Source organism: Oncorhynchus tshawytscha, linkage group LG01, assembly GCF_018296145.1.
Source record: "Oncorhynchus tshawytscha isolate Ot180627B linkage group LG01, Otsh_v2.0, whole genome shotgun sequence".
Lineage (NCBI taxonomy): Eukaryota > Metazoa > Chordata > Actinopteri > Salmoniformes > Salmonidae > Oncorhynchus > Oncorhynchus tshawytscha.
Genome location: NC_056429.1, coordinates 46,579,997 through 46,607,907, shown reverse-complemented (window position 1 = coordinate 46,607,907; position 27,911 = coordinate 46,579,997). Strand labels below are relative to the sequence as shown.

Genomic DNA, 27,911 nt, shown 5'->3' with positions numbered 1-27,911 from the left:
TTCCTAAGCCAGGATTCAGACACAGCTAGAACATCCGGGTTGGCAGAGTGTGCTAAAGCAGTGAATAGAACAAACTAAGGGAGGAGGTTTCTAATGTTAACATGCATGAAACCAAGGCTATTACGGTTACAGAAGTCGTCAAAAGAGAGCGCCTGGGGAATAGGAGTGGAGCTAGGCACTGCAGGGCATGGATTCACCTCTACATCGCCAGAGGGAACATAGGAGGAGTAGAATAAGGGTACGGCTAAAAGCTATGAGAATTGGTCGTCTAGAATGTCTGGAACATAGAGTAAAAGGAGGTTTCTGGGGGCGGTAAAATAGCATCAAGGTATAATGTACAGACAAAGGTATGGTAGTATGTGAATACAGTGGAGGTAAACCTAGGTATTGAGTGATGAAGAGAGAGATATTGTCTTTAGAAACATCATTGAAACCAGGAGATGTCATTGCATGTGTGGGTGGTGGAACTAATAGGTTGGATAAGGTATAGTGAGCAGGACTAGAGGCTCTACAGTGAAATAAACACTAACCAGAACAGCAATGGACAAGACATATTGACATTAAGGAGAGGCATGCTTAGTCGAGTGATCAAAAGGGTCCAGTGAGTGGAGAGGTTGGTTGGGGGTCACGGCGATTTAGACAGCTAGCCAGGCCATCGGTAGCAAGCTAGCATAGGATGGAGGTCTGTTGTTAGCCACCTCTTGCGTTCCGTCAGTAGATTAGTGGGGTTCCGTGTGGTAGAGGGGATTAATCCAAATCACACAACAACAACAAAAATAAAAACAATAGGTATAGTTATAGAGGCCCAAGAAGAAAACATAATAATAATGAATAAATTGTCCGATTGTCTATTCAGATAGCAGCCGGTAAGACAGCTAACGGTTAGCAGGCCGCAGATGGGCGTTCAGGTAACGTCGCGACGGAGGAGCCAGCCGGATCTCCTTCGGGTAGATAACGTCGGCAGTCCAGTTGTGAAGGCCCGGTGGGGCTCCGCGTAGGCAATAAAACGGGTCCGGATAGGTGACTGCAGCCCAGGAGTGATTGATGGAACTCAGGAGTGATTGACGGAGCTGGCTCGCTCCGGAATAATTTATGTTTGCTCCGGAATCGACGAAGGCCGATAGTCACACGGATAGTAGCTAGCTAGCTGTGAGATCCGGGTATGAATGTCCAGAGAGCAGTCGAAATCCAGGGACATGGAGAGAAAAATTGGTCCGGTATGTTCCGTTCCGAGCCGCGCTGCGCCGTACAGAACTGGCGATAGATTTTCGAGCTAAAGGATAGCTGATGACTACAAACCGTGGTTAGCTGAATACTAACGATTTGCCAGTAAAGAAGCTAACTAGCTTCTGAACTAGCTTCTGATTAGCTTCTGGCTAGCTTCTTGGAGTTTCTGGCTAGCTTCTTGGAGGATTACAGATTTGAGGTAAATAATACTTTTTTATAAATATAAATTGGTGAGGCGGGTTGCAGGAGAGTGTTTTGAAGATGAGTTGATGGAAAATAAAAATAAAATAAAAAAAAGTTGTATATAAAATATATATTGTAAATATATATATATATATATATATATATATATATATATATATATATATATATATATATATATACGACATACATACATACATACAACATACATACATACATACATACATACATACATACATACATACATACATACATACATACATACATACATACATACATACATACATACATACATACACGACAAGACGGGACAAAAGACGTCTGAACTGCTATGCCACCTTGGAGATGCCAATTAGTGGAGTAGGGGGGGTGTTACTTTGATTTAATGTAATTTTGAAATTTGTGAGTATAGTGTTAGATGGTAGGGTACTTATTTAGTACATTTTTCTTTTTCAAGTAAAGTACAAGGGAGTTGTACTCCAGTCTATTAGGCGGCGGTAAAGAAACAAATTGGATGCCAACCGCCGTTAAACCTCGAAGAAGAAGAAGCCATCCCCAAAATTAGCCCGATCAACGAAAAACGTCAATTCCCGTCGGCCCTTGTTTCAAGTGAAGGGAAGTCAAATGTCGGCGATGGATGGGATGGGCCTCTTAATGTGCTTTTAACAATATCTCAACCTTTAATACTGTATTTTAAACGTAAATGTCACGTTTTAGAAAGTAAAGGTTAGTTGAAGATTGTGGATTTAAACGGACAAAACATATAACTGGATCTAAGGTATGTATTTGACCGGTGTAGCTAGGAGGAGAGCTAACGTTAGCAAACCTGGCTAGCTAGCTAACGTTACTGCTATTTCTGGCAGGTCTGGCTAGCTAGCGACGAATCTGATTCCAGTGAAAACGTGACGATTATAAGTAGTTTCAGTGATCACGTGTATTTACTAGTTAAGTTAGTTTGTAGTTTACCAGCCAGGTCAACTGGTGTTGCAAGCAACAGACGAGAGTGCTGCCTGATCCAGGTATTTCGCAACGGCTAACGTTAGCTTGCCACTTCCAGTTAATGCAATGGCTAATTAGATAGCTAGCTAACATCGTCACACACGACACTGCAAGATTCTTCAAAATTTTATTTGACTTAAGTTATGTATCATCAGACAAAGACATCAGCGAAGAGGAAACAGAGAAGGATGAAGAAAGGAGTAGGACGAGGTTGAGGTGTTACCAAGGTGATAGGGAGAACCCAGATGACGAGCCTAGCGAACTGGTGAGTGTTATTGTGTGTGTGTGTGTGTGTGTGTGTGTGTGTGTGTGTGTGTGTGTTTTAAGCTCTTCCATTGACTGTAGCAGCTATTAATGTGTGTGTTTGTCTGTCCCCTTCATATAGGGAGCTGCCATTACTGCAACCCCCGAAACACTTTCCTGCCTGGTCTCTCTTCACTGCTATCCACAGCATCTCCTTGGCAGGTAATGCCGGCCTACGCTACATTAATTTGAAAATCTTTCCTGTAATTTTTTGTCCTGCCAACGTAGTGGTGCAGAGATGGGGGTCACACACGTATAAAATTCTTCCCTTATTCGTGAGGATTCGCGATACCACACTGTCTCGCGAAAAATATTTAAATTAGATTAGCTAGAACGAGCTGTGGCTCAAAGCCGCCTCATAAACGTTTTCAGTCAGACATTCACGCTTGACATACATAGTTGAAATGTCAAGCCAATACATTTAGAATTGGGTAACATTGCTTGTCAACTTCAGAGCTGTAATGATTTGACGCTTTGGTTAAAGGCAAGTACAAATGCATGCTAGTAGTAGTCATCGCTCTTGTACACATTCTGGCTGATGTGATACGTCATCACTGGTAGGATCTCATTGGCTTTTGCTGATCACCGTTCTCAACTTGTCGTTAAACATGTCACTCTACAAGAGCATTGCAGATTTTATGACAATAAAATCCAACATTTTAGAACGTATCGGGATGTCTCATAGACGGATCGGTAGCCCTCAGATTTCTTCTCTGACTCGCTCACATTAAACGAGCATCGGTGACAGCTGCGAGCTTTGAGTAGGCAACACCATGGGTATTTTGTCTCCGATTTCAAACTTGTCTGGGACAGCTAAATTGGGGCCAAAATCACATGCCTGACTAAGGAGAGGATGTCAGAGTGAAAAGTCAGCTGAAATGTATGGGAGAGTGAGAGACCCTATATAATGAATTGCATAACAGGGAATTTAGATGTGCCAGTTCCACTGTGCGTGGTTTCATGAGTGATGTATTTGTATTCCAGTTCTGACTTTGAAGTGGAGTTAACAGCTGAGGTGAGAGTGGAAGGCTCGTTACTGCTCAGTATCCTGTCCACTGTCGCCCCTGGTATAGGCAACAGGAAGTCAGGTAAATACTTTGTACCAACTCTAATACACACATACAGTACTCTACTTCCCCCAAACACACACACACACACACACTTGACAGATTGTGGGCCCCAGGTGGTTGATAAAGGCCTAACATTTCTTGTCTCATCTTTCAGGGTTGCTCTTTAATCCCCGACCCTCAGTATCCCTCCTCCACCCACAACCCCAGGCTCCAGGGAGTTCTGGACTACAGCTTACCCCAGGCCCAGCTCCCATCCTGGCCATGGACTTAACGCAAATCCCATGCCTTAAAGGGATGCCTGATGTCCCTCCTCCTCACGGGATCACAGAGACTGCCAAGAGCCCCTTGCCCTCCTCCACATCTTCCTCCTCTCCCGCCTCCCCACCTTCCTCTTCATCCTCCTCTCCTGGTGCCGTGGCAACCGGCTACAACAATGATATCCAGGAGGGAAGTGCCAACAGCATGATGATGGGTGATGTGGTGTCCTCCACTTCTGCCTCCCTGGCTCCCCCCTCTCACTCTGACCCCTCGTTCTCCTCCTCAAATCCCTTGTTATGCCTCTCACCCCTTGTGGGCACCAACGGACAAAAAGAGCTTGAGACGGAGATTTACGACCCATTTCACCCCACGGAAGGAGAGAGGGAGGAAGGAGCGGCGGAGGAGGAGGAAGGGGAAAAGTACGACCCCTTTGATCCGACCGGCTCTCCCCCCTCAGAGAGAGAGGAAGGGGAGCGTGAGACGGGGGGAGGGAGGGAGAGAGGGAACAGCGTGAGCAGCATGGGGAGCGATGCTAGAGGGAAGAGAAGGAAGGTAGAGACGGGGAGGACAGGAGGAGAGGAGAAAGACAATGCTCCTCCAGACTCCACGGACGCTCTCTCTGTTCCCCCGCTCTCACCGCGCTCCCTCCCTCTCCCCCTTCGGAGGAGGCTGGACCGAACCAAAGAGCCCCGGGTGAAAGTACGGGACAGGAGAGAGAAGGCGAACCACTCGGACCACTCTGAGATTGAGGAGGGTGAGATCGTTGGGGCCACTGAGAGGGACGGAGGAAAGAGGGAGGAGAGAGGCCGGGAAGGAGTCCTTCCTCTCGTCCTCCCCATCTCCTCTGGCAGTCCTTTCCTCCACAGGGGAGCCAAACCGGAGAGGATCCTCAGGGTGTTGGACGGGGATAGCTTTGTATCGGTGCGGGCTGAGGGGGACTGGGTGGGGCTGGTGATGCCTGGCAGGGAGGATGGGGAGCCCATGGATGAGGAGGAGGAGGAAGAAGAGGAGGAGGAGCTGGTGGTGGTCGGGATAGGAGATCTGAGGAGGAAGCTGGTCAGCCGGCGTAATGCGAGATACCGCTCCTCCTTCCCCTCTTCCCTCTCGCCTCAGCACCTCCCACCGTCTCCTCACACCGTCCCTCTGGCCCCCTCCCCGCTCACTGCCGAGAAGGACAAGAGCCGCAAGAGCTCCAAGGAGAGGGAGCGGCGCAAGCGAAAGGAGTGCAAGGTAAGGGAGGAGGAGCAGGAGGAGGAGAGGAGGAGGAAGAAAAGGAAAGAAAAGGATGGTGGTAGAGAGAATGGTGGGGAGAGGAAGGAAAGACACAGGGAGAGGGGGCGGCGGAGTGAGAAAGAGAAGAAAACAAAAGTGGAGAAGGAGAGAGGGAGGAGCAGCAGAAGCGACAGCAGGAAGAGGAAGAAGAGACGACGGAGCACCCCGGAATCTTCAGCACGCCCCAGCTCACAAAACACTTCAGCGCAGCAGGCCCACGGGGGCCGCTCCTGGTCAAACACTTCAGAGGACCGACACAGAGACAGAGAGAATAACAGAGACCGGTACAGAGACAGAGTTGGGGAACGAGACGGTGATCGAGACAAGGACAGAAAGAAAGATGACACCCGGAGAAGGGAGAGGGATGGAGACTCTAGCCGGATAAAGAGGGAAAGAGAGCGAGACGGCGTCCGCAAATCGACCAGTCGAGAAAGAGGCAGCTCCAAGAGGTCCAAAGGAAGCGTAGAACCAAGGCACCGGGAAAGGGACAGGCACCAGGACAGAGAAAGGCACAGAGAAAGGCACCAGGACAGAGAAAGGGACAGAGAAAGGCACCAGGACAGAGAAAGGCACAGAGAAAGGCACCAGGACAGAGAAAGGGACAGAGAAAGGCACCAGGACAGAGAAAGGGACAGAGAAATGCACCAGGACAGAGAAGGGGACAGGGAGAGACGTCGAGATGGTCGACCCGTGGTGCCGCCATCCATCCAAGATCTCAATGGCTCTGACCTGTTCGCCATCAAGCGCACCATCACGGTCACCACGACCACCACCACCACTCTCCCCGGATCCCCCCCGCTGGCTCCATCCTCCCCCCGCAGCCCCTCCCAGGGCTCCGAAAAGCCCCACAAGAGGAAGAAGAAGAGCCGTCGGCGCTCGGACGAAGAGTTAGAAGACAGCATTGGCCGGCGTGGGAGCCTCTCCCTCTCTCCGCCGTCACATTACCATGGCTATGACTCGGACCACTTCTCAGACAAACTGGAGATAGACATGCATTCTCTGGACGGGGAGGCTCTGGATTCAGACTACCCCTCTATAGAAGACTCCCCTCCCCAGCTTCTGGAACCCGCTGCCCTCAGCGCCAAACCCAAACCCAAGACCGCTACCAAACCTGGACGCCACCACTTCAAGAAGAAATCACGAACGGGCAAGAAAGCTGGTCAGTCCAAGTCGTCCTCTTCCTCCTCGGTTCGACCTAAAGGTAAGGAGCTCTCCACCTCCTCACTCTCCCCAACCCAGGCCACCCCCGGCCTGGCCTCCGCCCCAGCCACCCTACCCTCGGCCAAACGAGGGCGGAAGATAGGGAAGGAGAAAGAGCGTGGGGAAAAAGGAGGAAAGAAAGAGTCTGGTCGGTCTGGCAGGTCCAAGAAATTAAGTGGTGGGAGGAAAGCCAAGCTGCAGTCCAAAGTGTCAGTGCTGGTGCGCGAGGGTGTGAGCAGCACCACGGGGGGCCCGGTGGGCTCGGGGAAGCTGGGCATGGAGCTCCTCGGGGTGGGTGGGCCAGTAGGGGGCTCTGGGGGGCCGGTGGTGGGAGGCTCCATTGCCGTGGTCTTTAGGAGGGACAATGAGAGCAGATCTCCGTTCCTCAAGCCGTGCTCTGAGCCTCTATTGCTGAGTGGACGCAACAAGGACCTGGGGAAGGTGGGCAGACGCAGTTCCCTGGCCGTTCCACCTTCCTCCTTGCTGGCTAATCCCACGGTGGCAGCGCTGAAGTCCAAGAAGGCCAAGCCCAGCTCTACCACCTCCACATCCTCCTCGGCGTCTTCGCCCTCATTGTCCCTAGCAACCAAGCGTAGGAGGCGGCTGGCGAAGAAGACACGGGGAGAGAAAGGCCTAGCCAGCGGTTTGATGGACGTGGATGGCGCTATAGCCAACTGTAGCTCTGAGGGCGGCGGCTGGGGTGGGTCTTCCTCCGACATCCAATCAGGAGTGGGGGCTAAACCCTCCAGTCCGCACTCTGGTCCAGCTGGTCCAACCCCTTCCTCATCCTCTTCATCATCCTCTTCCACTAGTGTCCTCCCCCCGTCCTCCTCACCCCCCCACACCCCTCCGCCCTCCCTCACCGCCTCGCGTGATGCTCGGGAGTCATCTCCCGACTCTCAGACAGTGGACAGCAGCTGTAAGACTCCTGAGCCCTCTTTCCTACCCGAGGACTGCCCCGCTCAGACCCAGAGCACCCTCAACCTGTCCCCCTCCAGTCCCTCGTCCCAGGGGGGAGGCCTCTCACAGTACGGCCCCTCCAACATGAAGCCACTCCCTCTAGACGAAGACCCCAAATCCCTGGCCTCACCCCCTTGTTCCTCCTCATCTGTCTCTGCCCTCGCCTCGCTTTCCCTTCCTCCTTCCTCCACAGACCCCTCCTCTTCCTCCTCTTCTGTTTCTTCCTCCTCGGCAAACAAGCTGCCACCACCCCCACCTCCCCCTCCTGCTGCCCCTACCCTCCCCTGGAGTCTGCAGACAGGAGTGGACTGCACGGCCGGAGGAGTTTTAGCATGTAAGTCACTTGTCAGTAGCATTCATTATAATAATGTCAACAGGTGCAGTTTTGGTACGTTTTTGTGTATTCCTGTTGCTACTATGAAGTGTATATAATATGTATAAGGTTTTACTAACCCCATGCGCTCTGTATTTCAGTGACAGCTCTGCTGTTTAAGATGGAAGAGGCCAATATTGCAAGTAGAGCCAAAGCCCAGGAGTTCATCCATGCTACCAGCCAGGTGTGTGTGTCTTTGAGTAATTATTATATTCCGTTATCAGTGTGGGGGTATATATACAGTACTAGTTAAATGTTTGGACTCACCTACTCATTCCGGGGTTTTTCTTTTCTTTTTACTATTTTCTACATTGTAGAATAATGGTGAAGACATCTAAACAAGGAAATAACACACATGGAATTATGTAGTAACCAAAAAAGTGTTAATTAAAAACCTCTTGGTGTTAGGGGGCAGTATTTTCATTTTTGGAAAAAAAACGTTCCCATTTTAAACGGGATATTTTGTCAGGAAGAGATGCTAGAATATGCATATAATTGACAGCTTTGGATAGAAAACACGCTAACGTTTCCAAAACTGTAAAGATATTGTCTGTGAGTATAACAGAACTCATGTTGCAGGCAAAAGCCTGAGAAAAATCCAATCCGGAAGTGCCCCAGGTTTTGAAAGCGCTGTGTTCCAATGACTCCCTATATGGCTGTGAATGTACCATCAACGAGCTTATGCTTTCTACGTATTCCCCAACGTGTCTACAGCATTGTGACATAGTTTTACGCATTTCTGTTGAAGAATAGCCATATGGGGGCACATTGCGTAAGTGGTCACATGGTGGCTCCGAGAGAGATTCTCGCGTAAAGTGCAGAGGTAGCCATTACTCCAATCGGTCCTAGAGAAAAAGGAATTGTCCCGACGGATATATTATCGAATAGATATTAGAAAAACACCTTGAGGATGGAACGTTTGCCATGTTTCTGTCGATATTATGGAGCTAATTTGGAATATTTTTCGGCGTTGTGGTGACCGCAATTTCCGGGCGATTTCTCAGCCAAACGTGAAGAACAAACGAAGCTATTTCGCCTACAAAAATAATATTTTGGGAAAAAATGAACTTTGGCTGTCTACCTGGGAGTCTCCTGAGTGAAAACATCCAAAGTTCAACAAAGGTAAACAATTTAATTTGATTGCTTTTCTGATTTCCGTGACAAGTTTGCCTGCTGCTAGCAAGGCATAATGCTATGCCAGGCTATGATAAACTTACACAAATGCTTGTCTAGCGTTGGCTGTAAAGCATATTTTGAAAATCTGAGATGACAGGGTGATTAACAAAAGGCTAAGCTGTGTTCCAATATATTTCACTTGTGATTTTCATGAATAGGAATATTTGTGTCCGTTGCGTTATGCTAATTAGTGTCAGATGATGATAACGTTCATGGGCTGGGCGTCACTACAGGTTAATGCGTTTGATGAGCTGGATGAGCTCCGTTCCAGACTATCCTACCAACGAGACATTAAAACCTGTAAAATCGTATGTTTCACAGAGTCGTGGCTGAACGACAACACGGATAATAAACAGTTGGCTGGGTTTTTCTACGTCCGGTAAGAAGAGGGGTGGTGGTATGTCTATTTGTCAATAACAGCTGGTGCACGATGTCTAATATTAAGGAAGTTGAGGTATTTCTCGCCTGAGGTTGAGTACCTCATGATAAGCTGTAGACAACACAATTTGTTTTGTGTCAATTTTAAATTTACCTTTATTTAACGAAGCAAGTCGACCAAGTTTTCATCTATATTTTTCGTAGCCGTCTATTTAGCATCACAAACCGATGCTCATCCAGAAGCGGCGCTCCTAGTGTCCGGGGACTTTAATGTAGGCAAACTTAAATCCATTTTCCGTAATTTCTACAAGCATGTCACATGTGTAACCAAAGGGGAAAAAACTCTAGACCACCTTTACTCCACACATGGAGACACTCATACAACGCCCTTCCTCGCCCTCCCATTTGGCAAATCTGACCATAATTCTATCCTCCTGATTCCTGCTTACAAGTTAAAACTAAATCAGGAAGTACCAGTGACACGCTCAATACGGAAGTGGTCAGATGATGCGGAATAGAGGTCGACCAATCAATCGGAATGGACGATTTAATTGGGTCCGATTTCAAGTTTTCATAACAATCGGTAATCAGCATTTTTGGACACCGATCATGGCCGATTACATTGCACTAGACGAGGAGACTGCGTGGCAGGCTGACTACCTGTTATGCGAGTGCAACAAGGGAGCCAAGGTAAGGTGCTAGCTAGCATTAAACTTATCTTATAAAAAACCCATCAATCTTAACATAATCACTAGTTAACTACACATGGTTGATGATATTACTAGTTTATCTAGCTTGTCCTGCGTTGCATATAATCGATACGGTGCCTGTTAATTTATCATCGAATCATAGCCTACTTTGCCAAACAGGTGATTTAACAAGCGCATTCGCAAAAAAAGCACTGTCGTTGCACAAATGTGTATCTAACCATAAACATCAACGCCTTTTCTTAAAATCAATACACAACTATATATTTTTAAACCTGCGTATTTAGTTAATATTTCCTGCTAACATGAATTTCTTTTAACTAGGGAAATTGTGTCACTTCTCCTGCGTTCTGTGCGACGCAGTCAGGGTACATGCAGTGATTCCTAACAAATACAGCCAATTTCACGAAACGGGGGATGATTTAACAAAAGTGCATTTGTGAAAAAGCACAATCATTGCACGAATGTACAGTGGGGCAAAACAGTATTTAGTCAGCCACCAATTGTGCAAGTTCTCCCACTTAAAAAGATGAGGCCTGTAATTTTCATCATAGTTACACCTCAACTATGACAGACAAAATTAGAAAAGAAAATCCAGAAAATCACATTGTAGGATTTTTAATAAATTTATTTGCAAATTATGGTGGAAAATAAGTATTTGGTCACCTACAAACAAGCAAGATTTCTGGCTCTCACAGACCTGTAACTTCTTCTTTAAGAGGCTCCTCTGTCCTCTACTCATTACCTGTATTAATGGCACCTGTTTGAACTTAACAGTATAAAAGACACCTGTCCACAACCTCAAACAGTCACACTCCAAACTCTACTATGGCCAAGACCAAAGAGCTGTCAGAGGACACCAGAAACAAAATTGTAGACCTGCACCAGGCTGGGAAGACTGAATCTGCAATAGGTAAGCAGCTTGGTTTGAAGAAATCAACTGTGGGAGCAATTATTAGGAAATGGAAGACCTACAAGACCACTGATAATCCTCCTCGATCTGCAGCTCCACGCAAGATCTCACCTTGTGCGGTCAAAATGATCACAAAAATGGTGAGCAAAAATCCCAGAACCACACGGGGGGACCTAGTGAATGACCTGCAGAGAGCTGGGACCAAAGTAACAAAGCCTACCATCAGTAACACACTACGCCGCCAAGGACTCGAATCCTGCAGTGCCAGACGTATCCAGGCCCGTCTGAAGTTTTCTAGAGAGCATTTGGATCATCCAGAAGAAGATTGGGAGTATGTCAGATGAAAACAAAATAGAACTTTTTGATAAAAACTCAACTCGTCGTGTTTGGAGGACAAAGAATGCTGAGTTGCATCCAAAGAACACCATACCTTCTGTGATGACTTACAGAAAACGTTTGACCTCTGTCATTGCCAAAGGGTATATAACAAAGTGTTGAGAAACTTTGGTTATTGACCAAATACTTATTTTCCACCATAATTTGCAAATAAATTCATTAAAAATCCTACAATTTGATTTTCTGGATTTTTTTTTCTTCTCATCTTGTCTGTCATAGTTGAAGTGTACCTATGATGAAAATTACGGGCCTCTCATCTTTTTAAGTGGGAGAACTTGCACAATTGGTGGCTGACTAAATACTTTTTTGCCCCACTGTACCTAACCATAGACCTAAATGCCTTTCTTAAAATCAATACACAGAAGTGTATTTTTTTTAAACCTGCATATTTAGTTAATTTTGCCTGCTAACATGAATTTCTTTTAACTAGGGAAATTGTGTTACTTCTCTTGCGTTCATTGCACGCAGAGTCAGGGTATATGCAACAGTTTGGACCGCCTGGCTCATTGCGAGCTAATTTGCCAGAATTTTACGTAATTATGGCATAACATTGAAGGTTGTGCAATGTATCAGGAATGTTTAGACTTACGGATGCCACCCGTTGCCACGGAAAGGTTCCGCATTTCATTGATAGAATAAACGTTTTGTTTTCGAAATTATAGTTTCCGGATTTGACCATATTAACCGAAGGCTCGTATTTCTGTATGTTATAATTAACTCTATGATTTCATAGAGGAGTCTGACTGAGCGGTGGTAGGCTCGTAAGCATTAATTCAAACAGCACCTTGAAGTAGTTGTTCCCCTTGCTCGCGGCTTCTGTGGAGCAATGGGTAACAATGCTTCGAGAGTGGCTGTTGTCGATGTAGTCCTGGTTCGAGCCCAGGTAGGGGCGAGGAGAGGGACGGAAGCTATACTGTTACACTGGCAATACTGAAGTACCTATAAGAACATCCAATGGTCAAAGGTATATGAAATACAAATGGTATAGAGAGAAATAATCCTATAATAACTACAACCTAAAACTTCTTACCTGGGAATATTGAAGACTCATGTTAAAAGGAACCACCAGCGTTCATATGTTCTCATGTTCTGAGCAAGGAACTGAAACGTTAGCTTTTTTACATGGTACATATTGCACTTTTACTTTCTTCTCCAATACTTTGTTTTTGCATTATTTAAACTATGTTCCATTATTTATTTGAGGCTAAATTGATTTTGATGTATTATACACTGCTCAAAAAAATAAAGGGAACACTAAAATAACACATCCTAGATCTGAATGAATGAAATATGTTTATTAAATACTTTTTTCTTTACATAGTTGAATGTGCTGACAACAAAATCACACAAATTATCAATGGAAATCAAATTTATCAACCCATGGAGGTCTGGATTTGGAGTCACACTCAAAATTAAAGTGGAAAACCACACTACAGGCTGATCCAACTTTGATGTAATGTCCTTAAAACAAGTCAAAATGAGGCTCGGTAGTGTGTGTGGCCTCCACGTGCCTGTATGGCCTCCCTACAATGCCTGGGCATGCTCCTGATGAGGTGGCAAATGGTCTCCTGAGGGATCTCCTCCCAGACCTGGACTAAAGCATCCGCCAACTCCTGGACAGTCTGTGGTGCAACGTGGCGTTGGTGGATGGAGCGAGACATGATATCCCAGATGTGCTCAATTGGATTCAGGTCTGGGGAACGGGTGGGCCAGTCCATAGCATCAATTCCTTCCTCTTGCAGTAACTGCTGACACTCCAGCCACATGAGGTCTAGCATTGTCTTGCATTAGGAGGAACCCAGGGCCAACCGCACCAGCATATGGTCTCACAAGGGGTCTGAGGATCTCATCTCGGTACCTAATGGCAGTCAGGCTACCTCTGGCGTGCACATGGAGGGCTGTGCGGCCCCCCAAAGAAATGCCACCCCACACCATGACTGACCCACCGCCAAACCGGTCATGCTGGAGGATGTTGCAGGCAGCATAACGTTCTCCACGGTGTCTCCAGACTGTCACGTCTGTCACGTGCTCAGTATGAACCAGCTTTCATCTGTGAAGAGCACAGGGTGCCAGTGGGCCCTCATACCACCCTCATGGAGTCTGTTTCTGACTGTTTGAGCAGACACATGCACATTTGTGGCCTGCTGGAGGTCATTTTGCAGGGCTCTGGCAGTGCTTCTCCTGCTCCTCCTTGCACAAAGGCGGAGGTAGCGGTCCTGCTGCTGGGTTGTTGCCCTCCTACGGCCTCCTCCACGTCTCCTGATGTACTGGCCTGTCTCCTAGTAGCGCCTCCATGCTCGGGACACTACGCTGACAGACACAGCAAACCTTCTTGCCACAGCTCGCATTGATGTCCCATCCTGGATGAGCTGCACTACCTGAGCCACTTGTGTGGGTTGTAGACTCCGTCTCATGCTACCACTAGAGTGAAAGCACCGCCAGCATTCAAAAGTGACCAAAACATCAGCCTGGGAACTGCTTACCTAGGAACTGAGAAGTGGTTGCCACCTGCAGAACCACTCCTTTATTGGGGGTGTCTTGCTAATTGCCTATAATTTCCACCTGTTGTCTATTCCATTTGCACAACAGCATGTGAAATTTATTGTCAATCAGTGTTGCTTCCTCCTAAGTGGACAGTTTGATTTCACAGAAGTGTGATTGACTTGGAGTTACATTGTGTTGTTTAAGTGTTCCCTTTATTTTTTTGAGCAGGGTATTAAGTTAAAATAAGTGTTCATTCAGTGTAGTTGTAATTGTCGTTATTACAAATAAATAAATCCATAAAAAAATTGGCTGATTTGAATCGGTATCGGCTTTTCTTGGTCCTCCAATAATCAGTATCGGAGTTGAAAATTTCATAATCAGTCGACCTCTAATGTGGATGCTACGCTACAGGACTTTTGCTAGCACAGTCTGGAATATGTTCCGGGATTCATCCGATGGCGTTGAGAAGAAAACCACATTAGTCATCGGCCTCATCAATAAGTGCATCGACGACGCCGTCCTCATAGTGACTGTACGTACATATCCCAAACAGAAGCCATGGATTACAGGCAACATCTGTACCGAGCTAAAGGCTAGAGCTGCCGCTTTCAAGGAGCGGGACACTAATCCAGACGCTTATACGAACCACTATGCCCTCAGATTAACCATCAAACAGGCAAGCATCAATACAGGACTAAGATTTTGAATCTTACTACGCCGGCTCTGACATTTGTCGGATGTGGCAGAGTTTGCAAACTATTACGGACTACAAAAGGAAACCCAGACGCAAGCTGCCCAGTGATGCTTGTATACCATATGGGCTAATTGCCTTTTGATGCTCGCTTTGAGGCAAGCAACACCGACGCATGCATGAGAGCACCAGCTGTTCCAGACATCTGTGGGATCACGCTCTCCGCAGCCGATGTGTGCAAGAACTTTTAAACAGGTCAACGTTCACAAGGCTGTGGGGCCAGACGGATTACCTGGACATTTACTCAATGCACGTGTGGACCAACTGGCAAGCGTCTTCACTGACATTTTCAACCTCTGAGTCTAATTCCTACATGTTTCAAGCAGACCACCATAGTCCCTGTGCCGAAGAAAGCGAAGTTAACCTGCCTAAATGACTACCGCCCCGTAGCACTCATGTTGGTAGCCATGAAGTGGTTTGAAAGGCTGATCATATGGCTCATATACACGCTAAGCTCAGGACCCTGGGACTAAACACCTCCCTCTGCAACTGGATCCTGGGCTTCCTGACGGGCCACCCCCAGGTGGTAAGGGTAGGCAACAACACATCTGCCATGCTGATCCTAAACAGGGGGCCTCTCGGGTGCATGCTTATTCCCCTCCTGTACTCCCTGTTCACCCACGACTGTGTGGCCAGGCACAACTCCAACACCATCATTAAGTTTGCTGATGACACAACAGTGGTAGGCCTGACCACCGACAACAATGAGACAGCCTATAGGGAAGAGGTCGGAGACTGCCAGGACAACAACCTCTCCCTCAACATGATCAAGACAAAGGAGCTGATCGTGGACTACAGGAAAAGGAGGGCTAGACACGCCCCCATTCACATCAACAGGGCTGTTATGGAGCGGGTCGAGAGTTTCAAGTTCCTTGGTGTCCACATCACCAAGAAACTATCTTGGTCCAAACACACCAAGACAGTCGTGAAGAGGGCATGACAACACCTTTTCCCCTCTCAGGAAACTGAAAAGATTTGGCATGGGTCCCCAGATCCTCAACGTTCTACAGCTGCACTATTGAGAGCGGGACTGGTTCAAATAAAATGTTATTGCGAACATAAATATGGTTAGCAGATGTTATTGCGAGTGTAGCGAAATGTTTTTGCTTCTAGATCCGACAGTGCAGCAGTATCTAAGGGGTAATATCTAACAAATTCCACAAAACCTAATACACACAATCTAGTAAAGGAATGGGATGAGAATATATAAGTATAAAATATATAGATGGGCAGTGACCGAGCAGCTAAGATGCAATAGATAGTAAAGAATAGATAGTTAAGGATACAGTATATACATGAGATCAGTAATGTGAGATATGTAAACATTCTTAAAGTGGCATTATTAAAGTGACTAGTTCCTTTTATTAAAGTGCCCAATGATATCAAGTCTGTAGGTAGGCAGCCTCCTCTCTGTGCTATTGGTGGCTGTTTTAACAATCTGATGGCCTTGAGATTGAAAAACAGCTACTATCTCTCTGTCCCAGCTCTGATGCACTTATACTGACCTTGCCTTCTGGATGGAAGTGGGGTGAACAGTTAGTGGCTCGGGCGGTCATTGTCCTTGATGATCTTTTTTGCCTTCCTGTGACATCGGGTGTTGTAGGTGTCCTGGAGGGCAGGCAGGTTGCCCCTGATGATACGTTGTGCAAACCACACCACCCTCTGGAGAGTCCTGCAGTTGTAGGCAGTGCAGTTGCCGTACCAGGCGGTGATACAGCCTGACAGGATGCTCTCAATTGTGCACCTGTAAAAGTTAGTGAGGGTTTTCGGTGAAAAACCACGTTTTTTTCAGCCTCCTGTGGTTGAAGTGGCGCTGTTGTGCGTTCTTCACCACACTGTCCGTGTGGGTGGACCATTTCAGTTTGCCCGTGATATGTACACAGAGGAACTTAAAACCTTCCACCTTCTCCACTGCTGTCCCATTAATGTAAATAGAGGGGTGCTCCCTTTGCTGTTTCCTGAAGTCCACAATCCTCTCTTTGTTTTGCTGACATTGAGTGAGATGTTATTTTCCTGACACCACACTCCGAAGGGTCCTCACCTCTTCCCTGGAGGCTGTCTCGTTGTTGGCAATCAAGTCTACCACTAGTGTCGTCTGTAAACTTTCACTGAGTTGGAGCCGTGCATGGCCACGCAGTCGTGGGTGAACAAGGAGTACAGGAGAGGGCAGAGAACACACCCTTGTGGGGCCCCAGTGTTAAGGATCAGCAAAGTGGAGATGTTGTTTCCTACCTTCACCACCTGGGGGGTGACCCGTCAGGAAGTCCAAGACCAAGTTGCTCAGGGTGGGGTCGAGATCCAGGGTCCAAAGCTTAATGATGAGTTTGGAGGGTACTATGGTGTTGAATGCTGTGCGGTAGTCAATGAACAGCATTCTTACATAGGTATTCCTCTTGTCCATTTGTGATAGGGCAGTGTGCAGCTTGATGGTGATCGTATCGTCTGTGGACCTTTTGGGGCGGTAAGCAAATTGGAGTGGGTCTAGGGTAACCGATAGGGTGGAGGTGGTATGATCCTTGACAGAAGTGAGTGCTACTGGGCAGTAGTCATTTAGTTCAGTTACATGAGCTTTCTTGGGAACAGGAACAATGGTGGCCATCTTGAAGCATGTGGGGACAGCAGTCTGGGATGAGGTTGATTTGAATATGGTTGAATCAGCGCCTGGTATGGCAACTGCTTGGCATCTGACCGTAAGGCGCTACAGAGGGTTGTGCGTACAGTTTAGGACATCACTGGGGCCAAGCTTCCTTTCATCCAGGACCTATATACTAGGCGGTGTCAGAGAAAGTCGCAAAAAATTGTCAGACTTCAGTCACCAAGTCATAGACTGTTCTCTCTGCTTCCGCATGGCAAACGGCACCGGAGCGCCTAATCTAGATCCGACAGGCTCCGTAGCAGCTTCTACCCCCCAAGCCATAAGACTGCTGAACAATTAATCAAATGGCCACCTGGACTATTTGTGTCAAATAATATTTGATTTTCAAGCAGATTTAAGTTAAAACTGTAACTAGGCCACTTAGGAACATTCAATGTTGTCTTGGTAAGCAACTCCAGTGTACATTTGCCTGGTGTTCTAGATTATTGTTCTGCTGAAAGGTGAATTTGTCTCCAAGTGTCTGTTGGAACGCAGACTGAATCACGTTATCCTATAGGATTTTGCCTCTGCTGAGCTCTATTCCGTTTCTTTTTATACAAAGACAATCCCTAGTCCTTGCCGATGACCAGCATACCCATAACATGATGCAGCCACCACCATGCTTGAAAATATGAAGAGTGGTACTCTGAAGTGTTGTTAGTACCAACATAATGCTTTGTATTCAGGACAAAAATTTATTTCTTTGCCACATTTTTTGCTGTTTTACTTTAGTGCAAACAGGATGCATGTTTTGGAATATTTTTCTGTACAGGGTTCCTTTTCACTGGGTTAGTATTGTGGCGTAACTACAATGTTGTTGGTCCATCCTCCGTTTTCTATCACCGTTGGTTGAGCCTCCCGAGTCGCGCACCTGTCTAAGGCACTGCTAGTGCAGTGCTAGTGGCGTCACTACATGCTCAGGGTTCAGTCCCAGGCTGTATCACGACCGGCCGTGATCGGGAGTCCCATAGGGCTGCGCACAATTGGCCCAGCGTCGTCCGGGTTAGGGGAGGGTTGGGCAGGGGGGACTTTACTTGGCTCATCATGCTCTAGTGACTCCTTGTGGCGGGCTGGGCGCCTGCAGACTGACCTCAGTCATCAGGTGAATGGTATTTCCTTCCACACTGGTGCTTCTGAGTTAAGCGGGCAGGTCATGTTTTGGAGGACGCATGACTCGACCTTCGCCTCCCGAAACCGTTGCAGTAATGAGACAAGATCGAAATTGGGAGGGATTTAAAAAGCTTTTTTTTTTATCACCATTGGCCTCATGGTGAAATCTCTGAGGGGTTTCCTTCCTGTCCGGCAACTGAGTTAGGAAGGACTCCTGTATCTTTTTAGTGATTGGGTGTATTGCTGCACCATTCAAAGTGTAATTAATAACTTCACCATGCACAAAGGGATATTCAATGTCTGCAAGGCATTGGAAAAACTCCCCGATCTTTGTGGTTGAATCTGTGTTTGAAATGCACTACTTGACTGAGGGACCTTTTCAGATAATTGTGTGTGTGGGTTACAGAGATGAGGAAGTAATTCAAAAATAATGTTAAATGCTATTATCAGCCGGGCTAGACAATCTGGACCCTCTCTTTCTAAAATTATCTTGCCGAAATTGTTGCAACCCCTATCACTAGCCTGTTCAACCTCTCTTTCGTACTGTCTGAGATTCCAAAAGATTGGAAAGCTGCTGCGGTCATCCCCCTCTTCAAAGGGGGATACACTCTAGAACCAAACTGTTACAGACTTATATCTATCCTACCCTGCCTTTCTAAGGCCTTCGAAAGCCAAGTTAACAAACGGATTACCGACCATTTCGAATCCCACCATACCTTCTCTGCTATGCAATCTGGTTTCAGAGCTGGTCATGGGCGCACCTCAGCCACGCTCAAGGTCCTAAATGATATCATAACTGCCATCGATAAAAGACAGTACTGTGCAGCTGTCTTCTTCATCCTGGCCAAGGATTTCGACTCTGTCAATCACCACATTCTTATCAGCAGACTCAACAGCCTTGGTTTTTCAAATGATTGCCTCGCCAGGTTCACCAACTACTTCTCTGATAGAGTTCAGTGTGTCAAATCGGAGGGCCTGTTGACACCATTTTGTATACCTCTGGCCCTTCTTTGGACACTGTGTTAACAACCCTCCAGACGAGCTTCAATGCCATACAACTCTCCTTCCATGGCCTCCAACTGCTCTTTAAATGCAAGTAAAACTAAATGCATGCTCTCCAACCGATCGCTGCCCGCACCTGCCCTCCCGTCCAGCATCACTACTCTGGACTAGAGGTCGACCGATTATGTAACAGTATAGCTTCCGTCCCTCTCCTCGCTCCTCCCTGGGCTCGAACCAGCAACACAACGACAACAGCCACCACCGAAGCAGCGTTACCCATGCAGAGCAAGGGCGAGTGACGTGACGTTTGAAACACTATTAGTAAGCGCTAACTAGCTAGCCATTTCACTTCGCTTACACCAGCCTCATCTCGGGAGTTGATAGGCTTGAAGTCATAAACAGTGCAATGCTTGACGCCCAACGAAGAGCTGCTGACGCCCAACGAAGAGCTGCTGGCAAAACGCACAAAAGTGCTGTTTGAATTAATGTTTACGCGCCTGCTTCTGCCTACCACCGCTCAGTCAGATACGTAGATACTTGTATGCTTGTATGCTCAGTCAGATTATATGCAACACAGGACACTATATAATATCTAGTAATATCATCAACCATGTGTAGTTAACTAGTGATTATGATTGATTGTTTTTTGTAAGAGGTTTAATGCTAGCTAGCAACTTACCTTGGCTTACTGCATTCGCGTAACAGGCAGTCTCCTTGTGGAGTGCAACAAGAGAGAGGCAGGTCGTTATTGCATTGGACAAGTTAACTGTAAGGCTACAAAATTGGATCCCCCGAGCTGACAAGGTGAAAATCTGTCATTCTGCCCCTGAACGAGGCAGTTAACCCACCGTCATTGAAAGGCCGTCATTGAAAATAAGAATGTGTTCTTAACTGACTTGCCTAGTTAAATAAAGGTATAAAAAAATATAGATGTATACATTTAAAAAATCGGCATATCGGTGCCCAAAAATACAGATTTCCGATTGTTATGAGAACTTGAAATCTGCCCTAATTAATTGGACATTCCGATTAATCGGTTTGACCTCTACTCTGGACGGTTCTGACTTAGAATATGTGGACAACTACATATTCTGTAAACTCTCCTTCCAGACTCACATTAAGCATCTCCAATCTAAAATTAAATCTAGAATCGGCATCCTATTTCGCAACAAAGCATCCTTCACTCATGCTGCCAACCATACCCTCGTAAAACCGACCATCCTACCGATCCTCGACTTTGGTGATGTCATCTATAAAATTGCCTCCAACACTCTACTCAACAAACTGGATGCAGTCTATCACAGTGCCATTCATTTTGTCACCAAAGCCCCATATACTACCCACCACTGCGACCTGTTCGCTCTCGTTGGCTGGCCCTCGCTTCATACTCGTCGCCAAACCCACTGGCTCCAGGTCATGTACAAGTCTGCTAGGTAAAGCCCTGCCTTATCTCAGCTCACTGGTCATCATAGCAGCACCCACCCGTAGCACGTGCTCCAGCAGGTATATCTCACTGGTCACCCCCAAAGCCAATTCTTCCTTTGGCCGCCTTTCCTCCCAGTTCTCTGCTGCCAATGACTGGAACGAACTGCAAAAATCACTGAAGCTGGAGACCCATATCTCCCTCACTAGCTTTTAAGCACCAGCTGTCAGAGCAGCTCACAGATCACTGCATCTGTACATAGCCCATCCAACTACCTCATCCCCATACTGTACATATATATACACATACACACACACTTATTTATTCATTCATTCTCGGGCCGACTCTCTATATTCTGCACATCTACCATTCCAGTGTTTAATTGCTATATTATAATTACTTCGCCACCATGGCCTATTTATTGCCTTACCTCCTTTATCCTACCTCATTTGCGCATACTGTATATAGACTTTTTCTACTGTATTATTTATTGACTGTATGTTTGTTTATTCCATGTGTCGAACTGCTTTGCTTTATCTTGGCCAGGTCGCAGTTGCAAATGAGAACTTGTTCTCAACTAGCCTACCTGGTTAAATAAAGGTGCCATAAAAAAAATAAAACCAATATTGCACACAGAGTCAATGCAACTTATGTGACTTGTTAAGCACATTTTTGGTCCTGAACCTCCTGAAGAGGTTGTATAATTATTGACTAAAGACACTTCAGCCTTTCATTTCTAAAAACATAATTCCACTTTGACATTGTGGGTATTGTGTGTGGGCCAGTGACACAAAGTCTCAATTGAATCTATTTTAAATTCAGGCTGTAACACAACAAAATGTGGAAAACCTCAAAGGAGGTAAATACCTTCTGAAGGCACTGTATACGTGTTACATATTTGTCTTAGATTGTTTTGAAGGTGTTCGATATCTGATCAACCATTTCTCATCATACCTTCCATCTCTCTCTTGCAGATTCTCTCCCAAACCAATCAGAACCATTCATCGCAGCATGCCCCTTCTTCCTCCTCCCAGGTTCCTCCTTCCCCTGGCCCCACCCCTGCTCAGTTCATCCTGCACAGCGCTCTCCCACTGGTGGGCTGCACCAAAACCCCGCCCAACCACCTGCACCTTGGCATGTCTTTGGGTGGCGGCTGTGCCCAGACCCCGCCCCCTCTCATGCCCTCTGGGTTCTCGGGAGGGTCCGGAGACTCCAGTGATATAGGCTGGGACAACGAGAGCAAGGACCCTGACAAGGTAGCACCATTAAAAACCATATCTTTCTACCACTCTCATATCTTCCAATTACTGATGTGTGTGTGTGTGGAAAGGAATAAGGTCATCTGACTATCAGTACAGTACTGCATAGTGTTGGCACAATACCAGAATGTTGACTTCATTACTGATACTAGGTTTTGTATCACGATGTTCAATACCAAAACGATACCGAGGCAAAAAAAAAGGCATATTAGCCAAAGTTACAGAATGGCACATGATCCAGACAGATATGCTCAGCTACTGCTCTGTTCAATCGTTGGGCATCTTTTGAGTTAAATATCAACACATTTGCATTTTTTTTTTTTTTACAAACATTTTTTTTCCAGAGACAGCCATGTATGCATTAATGAATCAATTATGTAATCAGTTTGACTTAGGTAAAAACGATCTAACTACCTAATGGTAATAATTTATTTCAATGGTAAATAAATCTGTAGCATATCCACAATACAGGTGAATGCATATTCAATTGGAGTGTGTACATGCATTGAGTTATCGAACTTGTTTTTGGGTGAATCCATGGGGCTACAGATGACAAACCATTTCCTTTCCATTTTGGGACACATTTTATTGTGTTCATCAACAGCATTTGTATAGAAGTAGCTTTTTTCATGAGAATGTTTGTCTCTTTAATGATGTCATTCACAAGGCAATAGATCATATTTTGGAGAGATGAGAAAGAGACCGAATAAGTGAATCCATAAAGTTTTTATTGGCAATCAGCTATGAAATCAATATTATGCCTTAGTTTGCATATCATCACAAACAAAGTCTAGGGTAGTGAATTGATGTTAGCTTCAGCTGTCACCTAGCAAGGAAAGTTAGCCTACAAAGCTGGACACTATCGGTATATTCTTCCATTGTAAAGGGTTCTAGTCTGTATTGACCTTGTTTTGCGAATCAGTAATTAACAGTTTCAACATCTACATGCCTTGTCGCATTATTCAAGTCTGTTAACTTCTGTGCAGTGTGAGTGGGAGCTTATATGAATGCAGCCTAGACTCCCAGTGCAGGCTAGCAAGTGGAGCAGGCACTGTGCGCTCTATAATAAGGGGTCAACTGCGCTGATAAGAACGGCTTGACCCGTGAGACACATTTGACAGAAGTACCGAAAGTAACATTCTACTGCAAAACAGTTTTTCATGCTCTGGTATCTGAAAAGTAGTGACGTTTCGGTATACCGTGCAACACTCTTACTGCACCTCTTATTTTATTTCTCTCGCTCTCAGTACCTGAAGAAGCTCCACACTCAGGAGCGTGCGGTGGAGGAGGTGAAGCTGGCCATTAAGCCTTACTACCAGCGTAAAGACATCAACAAGGACGACTACAAGGACATCCTGAGAAAGGCAGTAACCAAGGTAACCCAGCCCTCTAACCATAAACCTGCTTTAGCTGTATTACCTTATTATTACATGGTTTAGCACAATGTTATTAGTGTTATTACATGGTTTAAGTACGCTGTTATTAAGTGGCTAGGCACACAGTGTTACGTGGCTTAGCACAGTGTTGTTAACTTTGTTATTCGATGGTGTAAAACAAACACCTTATTCTATGAATGACTTGATAAACAGTTGAATCAGGTGTGTTAGTGCTGGGCTGGAACAAAAAAGTCTGCTCCGCCAACGGTCAGGCTTTTGGGTTTAGGCTGTAGTGTCTCTCAGTAATGGAGTGTAGGTGCATTTTGTTCCATAGGAATAACAACCTGTTTGTGACATTTTAATAGATTGGCTAACACAATGTTAAAAGATTGGCATAATTACTAGACTGAGTGGTGTGGTGTCGATACAATTACTTTTGACTTGTTTGTGAATGTTTATAGAATTTCCACAAAACAGGTATTGGCAGTTGTTGGAAGTAAACTTCATAAATAAGGCCAGAGGGAGTGTAGAATATTTAAGCAATAAGGCCCGAGGGGGTGTGATATATTGGACAATACACTGAACAAAAATATAAACGCAACAGGTTAAGTGTTGGTCCCATGTTTCATGAGCTGTAATATAATAAAAAAATAATATGTGCACAAAAAGCTTATTTCTCTCAATTTTGTGCACAAATTGGTTTACATCTCTGTTAGTGAGCATTCTCCTTTGCCAAGATAATCCATCCACCTGATAGGTGTGGCATATCAAGAAGCTTATTAAACAGCATGATCATTACACAGTTGCACCCCGTGCTGGGAACAATAAAAGGTCACTCTAAAATGTGCTGTTTTGTCACTGCCACAGATGTCTCAAGTTTTGATGGAGCATGCAATTGGCATGCTGACTGACTGCAGGTATGTCCACCAGGGCTGTTGCCAGAGAATGTAATGTTCATAAGAACCGTAGACCATGTGTAACCACGCCAGCCCGGGACTTCCACATCCGGCTTCTTCAACTGCGGCATCGTCTGAGACCAGTTACCCGGACAGCTGATGAAACTGTGGGTATGCACAACCAAAGAATTTCTGCACAAACTGTCAGAAACTGTCTCAGGGAAAGCTCATCTGCATGCTCGTAGTCCTCACCAGGGTCTTGACCTGACTACAGTTTTGGCGTCGTAACTGACTTCAGTGGGCAAATGCTCACCTTCGATGGCCACTGGCAAGCTGGAGAAGTGTGCTCTTCACGGATGAATCCCAGTTTCAATTGTACTGGGCAGATGGCAGACACCGTGTGTGGCATTGTGTGGGAGAACGGTATGCTGATGTCAATGTTGTGAATGGAGTGCCCCATGGTGGGGTTATAGTATGGGCAGGCATAAGCTACGGACAACTAACACGATTGCAATTTCTCGAAGGCAATTTGAATGAACAGAGACACTGATGAGATCCTGAGGCCCGTTGTCGTGCCATTCATCTACCGCCGTCACCTCATGTTTCAGCATAATAACACATGGCCTCATGTCGCAAGGATCTGTACACAATTCCTGGAAGCTGAAAATGTCCCAGTTCTTTCATGGCCTGCACACTCACCAGATATATCACCCATTGAGCATGTTTGGGATGCTCTGGGTCTACGTTCCAGTTCCCGTCAATATCCATCCACTTCTCACAGCCATTGAAGAGTGTGACAACATTCCACAGGCCACAATAAACAGCCTGATCAACTCTGCGACGGCGATGTCTCGCACTGCATGAGGCAGATGGTGGTCGCACAAAATACTGACTGGTTTTCTAATCCACGCCCATACTTTTTTTGGTATCTGGTATCTGTGACCAATAGATTCATATCTGCATTTCCAGTCATGTGAAATCCATAGATTAGGGCCTTATTTATTTAATTGATTTCCTTATGATCTGTGACTCAGTAAAATCTTTTAAATTGTTGTATGTTTGTTTATATTTTTGTTCAGTGTGAGGCCAGTTAGACATACTGCCAAATTCTCTAAAACTGATTTAGTCTAGGGCTTTTCTTATGCACGACACAAAACTGTATATTGGCCATATACCACAAACCTCAGAGGTGCCTTATTGCTATTATAAACAACATAAAAAAGGACAGTAAACAAGTATTTTTGCATCATACCCGTGGTATATTGTCTAATATACACAAGGCTGGAATACTGTTTCAGCAAATAAGCATCTAGGATGCAAACTACCCGGTTTATAATGCAGAATATGTAACTATGTTCCAACACAGTAACAATTGGAAGTTGTAAGTAATTACAGCCTAGCGAAATTACTGTGTAGTTAGTTTAACAGCAATTTGATATTGTGTGTTTATGACTAATACCGACCTGTGTGTGTGTGTGTGGTTGTCTCTGCTTCTCAGATCTGCCACAGTCGAAATGGAGAGATCAACCCGGTCAAGGTGAGCAACCTGGTCAAGCTTTATGTTCAGAGGTACAAGTACTTCAGGAAGCACGGTCGAAAGATGGATGAGGAAGTGAGGGAGGACAGAGAGATGGATTCCTCCTATTGATTGGAGAAGGGGTCGCTCTCACACTATTCCCATTGGTTCTGCTGCCCACTCTTTGCACGTGACTGGGCCCACTGAGGCCGTAGAGTGACATTTGTTTTATTCACCTCCCTATTTGCTGTCCCCATGTAAACTCGTAACCGCCCCGCCCCCTCTCTCGTCTCCTGTGTGTCTTGCTGTACAGAAATATTGAGTAGATATCCGCAAAATATACACACGCACTATATGAATAAAAAAATTACAATGTTATGGGAGCGATGCAGAACACACATGCATACACACTTACACGTGCGCGCACACACATACTGTACATACTGTAAGTACACTACACTGACTCCTTTCTCTCTGTGTGGTATAAACCTGTCAGGTTGTTGGTCGGCTGGTTTAAATATAGAGATTTGACACTTGATTTTCTGTTCCCGTCTTTTATTTGAAGTCTACTCTGAGGGGCGGTTTCCTGAGCACAAGCGAGTTCGCTTTTAAGTCCAAGACCAGGCTTAATCTGTGTCCGGGAAACCAACCCTGAAGGGTTTTGTACTCTGATCAGTGCTTAGGCAGAGAGCGAAATAAATGAACGCAAGGTGTCACTGTCCTACAAGCTATGAATTTACAGGCTTGCAGTGTACTTGTCACTGACTGAGTGAACTGTTTGTAATAGATTCTTTATCAATGCTGTTTCTGAACCAGGCTTAAATACTGTAGGTACTGTTTAAGTTATGTAAGAATGTAAACACCAGCCTAAAGTAATTATACGCATCTGTGTATCCCTCTCTGTCATACAGAGGCAGATCTAGGATCAGTTTTATCCTCCACACAATCCTTACCCTACCCATTTAAAGTAGGGAACGGCAAAACTGGCCATAGATAGATTTTAGGTGCAATTTGACACTTACTCTGTGCTAAGTCTGTTTGAGTCTCCATTGGTTTCTATTAGTGTTAGTGAGCAATTTTTCTAGTCCATGACCACGTGATATCCGTTAATAAACGGACATCAATTTAAACATTAAAAGTAACCATGAAAATGAAGTACCCCTGCGACTTGATGAGTTTACACATTGGAAGTTGAAGCTATGTGGTGAGTCAACGCGTGTTGGGTGCCTGGGATGTGTGTACTATGTTGGATGTATCATCGCGCTTGTTCCTTTCATTGTCAGGTCTCTGTTAGTGGGTGAACACTCCTGTCAGTTTATCTCTACAACTGTTTGACCAGTCAGGCAGTCAGAATTGGAACCAATGGAATAGTCCCAAAAGAGTCAACTCCAACCAACATCAAGAGCACCTCCGAAACTATGTAAGTATATAATTATAAAGGCTGTCAGTTAGTCAAAAAGTTGATAAACTGATTAAGGCCCAGTTCCATCCCCTTCCCTTATCAACCAAAAGCATGAAACCTTAGGCCGACACAGAGTTCACCAAACATTATTCCTAATATTGAGTTGTACTTGCACATCCCCTTGTGCCTTCAGAACAGCCTCAATTCGTCGGGGCATGGAAATTACAAGGTGTCCAAAGCGTTCCACAGGGATGCTGGCACATGTTGACTCCAATGCTTCCCACAATTGTCTGGATGTCCTTTGAGGGGTGGAACATTGATACACACGGGGAAACTGTTGCACGTGGAAAAACCCAGCAGTGTTGCAGTTCTTGACACAAACCGGTGCACCTGGCACCTAATATCATACCCAGTTCAAAGGCACTTAAATATTTTGTCTTGCCCATTCACCCTCTGAATGGCACACACACTCCTTGTCTCAAGGCTTAAAAATCCTTCTTTAACCTGTCCTTCCCTTCATCTGCACTGAAGTGGATTTAACAAGTGTCATCAATAAGGGATCATAGATTTCACCTGGTCAGACTGTCATGGAAAGAGAAGGTGTTCTTAATGTTTTGTAAACTC

At 45.7% G+C, this 27,911-nt stretch overlaps 1 protein-coding gene across 1 annotated transcript; it reads left to right on the top strand.

Moving 5' to 3' along the window:
- The first annotated feature begins 337 nt into the window (after positions 1-337).
- LOC112251482 (splicing factor, arginine/serine-rich 19) lies at positions 338-26,423 on the top strand. The gene is made up of 9 exons (XM_042322073.1): positions 338-347; positions 2,583-2,692; positions 2,813-2,892; positions 3,715-3,818; positions 3,955-7,824; positions 7,965-8,047; positions 21,813-22,094; positions 23,345-23,473; positions 25,868-26,423. The coding sequence occupies exons 5-9, from the start codon at positions 4,062-4,064 to the stop codon at positions 26,015-26,017; spliced, it is 4,407 nt and encodes a 1,468-aa protein (XP_042178007.1). The 5' UTR covers positions 338-347; positions 2,583-2,692; positions 2,813-2,892; positions 3,715-3,818; positions 3,955-4,061; the 3' UTR covers positions 26,018-26,423.
- The last annotated feature ends 1,488 nt before the right edge of the window (positions 26,424-27,911 follow it).

Coding starts and splice junctions, on each gene's coding strand:
- LOC112251482 (XM_042322073.1), top strand. CDS start 4,062: ATGGACTTAACGCAAATCCCATGCCTTAAAGGGATGCCTGATGTCCCT. Junction 8,048..21,812: donor TCATCCATGCTACCAGCCAG/GTGTGTGTGTCT, acceptor TCTCTCTTGCAG/ATTCTCTCCCAAACCAATCA. Junction 23,474..25,867: donor TGAGAAAGGCAGTAACCAAG/GTAACCCAGCCC, acceptor TCTGCTTCTCAG/ATCTGCCACAGTCGAAATGG.